A 5626-nucleotide genomic window follows, 5' to 3' on the forward strand; every position below is an offset into this window, starting at 1 on the left:
TGCTAGTTTGTTTAACAACTAATTAAAAACACTTGACAATAAATTGGACCATAAACTAGAATAGATCTACAACTCATACTCAAACTCATATGACACATAAACAGCCAATACAAATTAATCTCAATACAAACTTCAACGAAACTTAAAGAAATTTGATGCCAAAGAAAAGTGATTGAAGACCAAAATGACGAAAACATCCGGCAAGTTACATAAATGAGATAAAAAGAAAAAGCATACCCATGTTCAGTTTTGAGGATAATCCTTACCAAGAAACTGAGGAGGAGCCAAACCCCAAAGGTTAGTAAAAGATCTTTCACTTTATGCTCATATCATGGCAAGTTAAAAGGACATAATGGTTGTATTAGCAAGCATCCTGATGCAGTCCAGTAATGAAATAATCTGATGGCTAAAAGTTACTGTTGATTAATCAGCAACAGTAAGTGGCTGTTACATATGTAAAACTAAATCGAAAAGGGATTTACTTCCGAGAAGGATGATCAACACAAAATTGAAGTAGCAGTAAGCAAAACTTCTTTGAGTTAATAAGAATGTAAGGAATTATTGCTTTTCAAATAAACATAACCCGTATGGAAAATCAAACACCATTTGCTTAATTTACCCTCGTGGAAAAACATCAATGAAAATATAACCTACATAATTTGGAAGTAAAAACGACACTTTTTGAGAACACACACATATATATATATATAACATTCTCTCGGAAGTAAACATGCTAGCCATGATAATCAGCTTTAGCAGTTTTTATTCAATTTTCTTTTAAATCTCTTGTATGTTCAATGGGATTCATATTGATCATCATTGAGAGAAATCACTAAAGATTGTAGGACTTCTACCTGTGTTTTAAGACATGAGATGTAATCCGCTGTTTCTCCGAGCAAACAGGCAGTGCCCATTGATTTCCCACCTGGAACCAGCCTTTGGAGTTCCCTTGTACGTCTGTTTAGAACCCGGGCATTCGATGAGGTCACAGTATCGAATCTTGCAGAGCACAAATATCTATACAAACAGTGACTCGAATTCTTGTGACTCTTCATGTGGTCAAGTTTTCGCCTGGACTGCAATCTGAAACGAGATTTGTATATTGCCCTCTGTGCCATTATCGCCCGGAATTTCTTGGGCTCCAAAATTTTCCTGAGAACAGATCTGTTATTCTCATCTCTAGAAATTCTGCTAAGAAGGGCGCGGCCCCAGGCTGAGCGGTTTGCAGTTAGGGCAAGGGAAACATCTGCTGCCAGCTTGACATTGTGACTCGAACATGGGTTATCAGATTCATCACCTTTACTACTACTGGTGGGTTTCTGTAGGTTTTTGAGACCTGGAATAAGGCGCTTGAGATAGAGTTCCCTAAACAAGAAATTCATGGTTTACAATCAGATTGGTGGGTAAGTTTAGGTTTGTTCAGTCTTTATTTATTGAAGCTAATTTTGTTTTATAGGTATGACAGGACGTCCGTAAAGATTACATATGAAGCAAGGTACAAGGAAGAGGTGGATAAGGAAGTGGAGCGAACAGGCACATGCAAGCACATGCACCCATCACATCTCCTCTCTTATTATTATTAATATTATGAATATTTCGGATACTCATCTTTAACCCACTCGAAGACAATGACTTCCTCTTGCCGACCTTGCCATCTATTCTCATGATGTTACTATCGTCAGTACTGTTTCCTCCGTGAAGGGACTGTAGATAATTTATTGCCATATCAATCATTCTTTCAGGGATGACAAAAGCCTATTTTTCTATTGTTTTTTGGGTGGACGTAAGCATTCTTTCAAGTCAAGTAATCTTCCACTCTTATAAATATAGAATACACATTTTCAAATACGACACAGTGGTGTTCTCTACTATCCGTTGTCAAATAAAAGACAATAAATACTCTTATATTCTAATAATCATAAAACTAGTCATAAAACTAGCAATTGCATCTTGTTGTGCAATGGGTATGCCGAATATGTATGGAAGGTCAATTAACAATTTTTTGGTCTATTATTTGCATACATTTCTATAGTACATGATGTCAATTTAGGCAATTTAAACAACAATGTTGTTTGTACAACAAAAGTATTAATGAGAAAGTGATAGTTAAATCGAGAAGATAATCATGCTCCATTACGAATAGGCTCATGTTATGTTTGCAATAGATAGAGATGGAGAGAGATATAAAGAGGAAGTGGAGGAGGAAGATTGCCTACCAATACCATAGGTGTAGAGAAGAGGCAAGAAGAGATTTCTATATGTCATCAAGACATTCAAGACTTTTCCAATAAGCAAGTTTCTCTTTAGTATCAACAACATACAAAGGATCATCATCTTTATCAAGGGAGAGAAGTATGTCCATTATAGGATCATCTGGGAATGGAGGTTCATTGAGATCTCCATGCATTTCCCAAAACATGATTCAAAGAGTGTGAAGACACTCAATGTGTGATAGAGCCCATGATGTTTTCCCTCGACAATTCAACTAGTTAATCCTATGACATGATCATTTTTACCTTCCCATACAAATTTCTGCCAACATTTACATGGTTCGAGAATAAGACCATATAAATGTGGTATTAGATGAATCCATCGATAATGTTTTAGGATACCATCATATCACGACTTGGGGTTTCCTTCTTCCAAAGTAATGATAAAAAGATGATTAGTTTCCCCCATTTTATACTTAAATTAACCCTTCAAAAAATTCAATTTTTTAATAAAATGCCTATTTAATTCTCCATAAAAAGTAATACTTTATAAGTTGAGTGTATGAATTTTGAATAATCCCCACTTAATTTTTGGTACTTTAACATTAAGTATGTCAACAAGTATTGTATACTACGCATTTTTTAAAAATTTGAAAATGACTACTTGAGAGGAAGAAAAAAATAGTTACATTCAAATCCATTTTTATGAATTAAGGACAAATCATAACTTGCAAATATTTTCTTGATAATAATTGAGGTTTTTCCTCATGAATAAATCCATCACCTAAAATAAATAAAAACTCAACTTACAAGAAAAAAGTTGCAAGCAAAATATAAATTCCAAAAAAAACACTATGCAAGGGGAAGAAAATTGCAAATAGGAGGAGTATTTGCAACTACAATAATGATAGATGACACTTCATCATTAAGTGTGTCGATACACGTTGACTAATTTGTACATTTATAAATTTAGAAAATAGCTACTTGAGAGGAATAAAAAAAATAGTTACATTCAAATCCATTATTTTATTGACTACCTCGTCAGAGGCCTTTTAGTCTCTGAAGAATTTCTTGCCTTCCACAAACATTCCCATAATTTCTGCAATGAGGTCTTCTGTGACAATGATTTCGACCTTGTAAGCCCAAATAATTCCATTCTTCCAACCATCTAGACCTTGTAAGCCAAATAATTCCATTCTTCCAACCATGTAGAAAGGCATTGGTCACCCACCAAAAGCTTTCCCCATATAGACTATTTCGTCTGCCATTTTTTATAGGAGGTAGGCTTCGCTCTATTTCATTCTCCACCCATAGCTTTTCTATAGTTAATGGAGAACCCACAACCACACACAAAAAAAGAATGACCCCAAAAGGCAGGCAAAAACTGGGCTTGAAAATACCTCAGGCCAAGAAAATTTGAAATTAAAATATCTACCTTTTCCTTCCATAATGGGGAGCAGACATCTTTTGCAAAGGTAGGGATGTCCCATTTTCTTGGCAAGTTTGCTAGTGGGGGGGAGGGGAGCCAAATGAGGGGAGCCAAATGAGACCAATGAGCAGCTTTACTCAATTTTCCTTATCATTTACACAATATTTACAAAAATCAAAATTTGAGTAGCATTATCAAGTTAGTATAAAACTATACATAATGACAACAATTGAGTCTTGTGGTGCTACAAATAGATGATTTCAATTTGAAAGATAATTGTAAAAGGTTGACACTTCACAATGTTAAAACAACAGAATGTGTCGTACACTTGACCTCGTGAATGTTAAAATCTTCTACCTATTCTATTCAAATGAGATTGGTCTCTTCCTCTCTAACACTAGATTTCTTCCATTGATGCTTCAAACATCTTGGATAACATTTTCTTTTTTGTGGTTACCAAATCCCAAGGTAGCGGATGATCCGGAAGAGAGTGGAGGGGGAAAATTAGTCCGTCGGGTACTGTATATCGACAGAGCTCTTCACGGTGACGGCACCCATTTGTGTCCACGGCAGCCAGTCAAATATTTTGCTTTTGAATGTTGTGTCAACGTCAGTCATCAATCAGCAGCTGTATAATGCACACGGGTGGCCGCTTCATTCGTATCACAGAAAGCAAGACTAGGAAAGGAATGGAATGGAATAGTAGCTGATTGCATTGAGCACTGTGAAAGTGAATTGATAATTCACGCTAAATTAACGCGGCACGGCCAAACATGTAGTCCAGTTGATGTGACAAATTCAATAATTATTTCCATTCAACTTTATTTGACCTCTCTATGCAATTGGCTCATACATCAACGTCTCGTGGAAATCCGTAGCAAATTTAAAACTAAATAATGGATTCATATATAATGCGTAGGAGTACAGTTATCGGATTTTAGAGGAAAGATACTAATCAAATCCTTCAATGACACGATTGAAACTGAAAACCCTCTTAAGACCCAGTACTCGCACTTCTTGAGCCAACTGGTAGCACCATGAAAGAGAGCTTTCTTGCAACAAAATTGCAGAATGCTTTTCCTGATAAGGAGGACAAACAGTTGCCATCACAAACGAATACAGAAGCTACTGTTAATCTTCAACTTCAAGAAGCCAACAAAGGAGGTAAGATTTTGGAATGCCTCCTTCCTGATGAGGTTCTAGATGTTATAGATGATTATAGACAAAGATCGGTTATCTTATTTTTCCTTCATGGAGTTCCTTTAGAACAAGAATTCTATAAATGAGCAAAAACTCACCAGGAAAATAGGGGATGGTTAATAGAATCTATTAGAGGCCTTGGGAAGGATTACATTTCTTGCACATTTTATTTAGCTAAACATGTGACAAGCTCACGTTCCAAACCGCAAATTACTAACCATCGACGATCATCCAATTCAATCAAAACATCTCTGCTTTATCGATTAAAGTCCTATTTCACAGACTTCAGTTCTCTGTCGGTAAACCCTATCTTCCGGTAAACCAAATCACTTAGATGACAAAACAAAACATCAAGAACATCAGTAATCATCATTTGACATCAGTTGCCATCAATGACAACACAAATAACTGATCAAGTCATCTAATCAAAAAATCTCAATCTCTTCATTACAAATAGACTTCTATACTTTACCCGTGCAGTCTTTAGTCTTCAACTGCATCACCTTATCTATATCAGTTATGCCAAATACCAACACATTGTACATCAAAAAGTGTCACAACATAGTCATCTCCTATCCCTAAGACTAGCAGCTAGAGGTTAGTGACTTGATGTCCCCTCCTGATTTGGTCGTGGGGGTGGAGCCATGGGTGTGTATCGTGATGTGGAACGCGAGTGACTCCGTGAGGAGCTCCTACGCTCCCTATCCATCATGATCCTGTGATGTGTAGTTGATTCTGCCTGAGTTACTGCTAGATCATGCTCTGTCTGTTGCAGCCTCTCTAACAA

At 36.3% G+C, this 5626-nt stretch overlaps 1 protein-coding gene across 1 annotated transcript; it reads right to left on the bottom strand.

The window, feature by feature from the left end:
• Positions 1-725: 725 nt before the first annotated feature.
• On the bottom strand, positions 726-1391 carry LOC131068587 (transcription factor IBH1-like). The gene has a single exon (XM_058003816.1). It carries the CDS (start codon positions 1380-1382, stop codon positions 795-797), a length of 588 nt encoding a protein of 195 aa, XP_057859799.1. The 5' UTR covers positions 1383-1391; the 3' UTR covers positions 726-794.
• Between the last annotated feature and the right edge of the window lie 4235 nt (positions 1392-5626).

Source organism: Cryptomeria japonica, chromosome 3 (assembly GCF_030272615.1).
Source record: "Cryptomeria japonica chromosome 3, Sugi_1.0, whole genome shotgun sequence".
In the NCBI taxonomy this organism is placed as follows: Eukaryota; Viridiplantae; Streptophyta; class Pinopsida; order Cupressales; family Cupressaceae; genus Cryptomeria; species Cryptomeria japonica.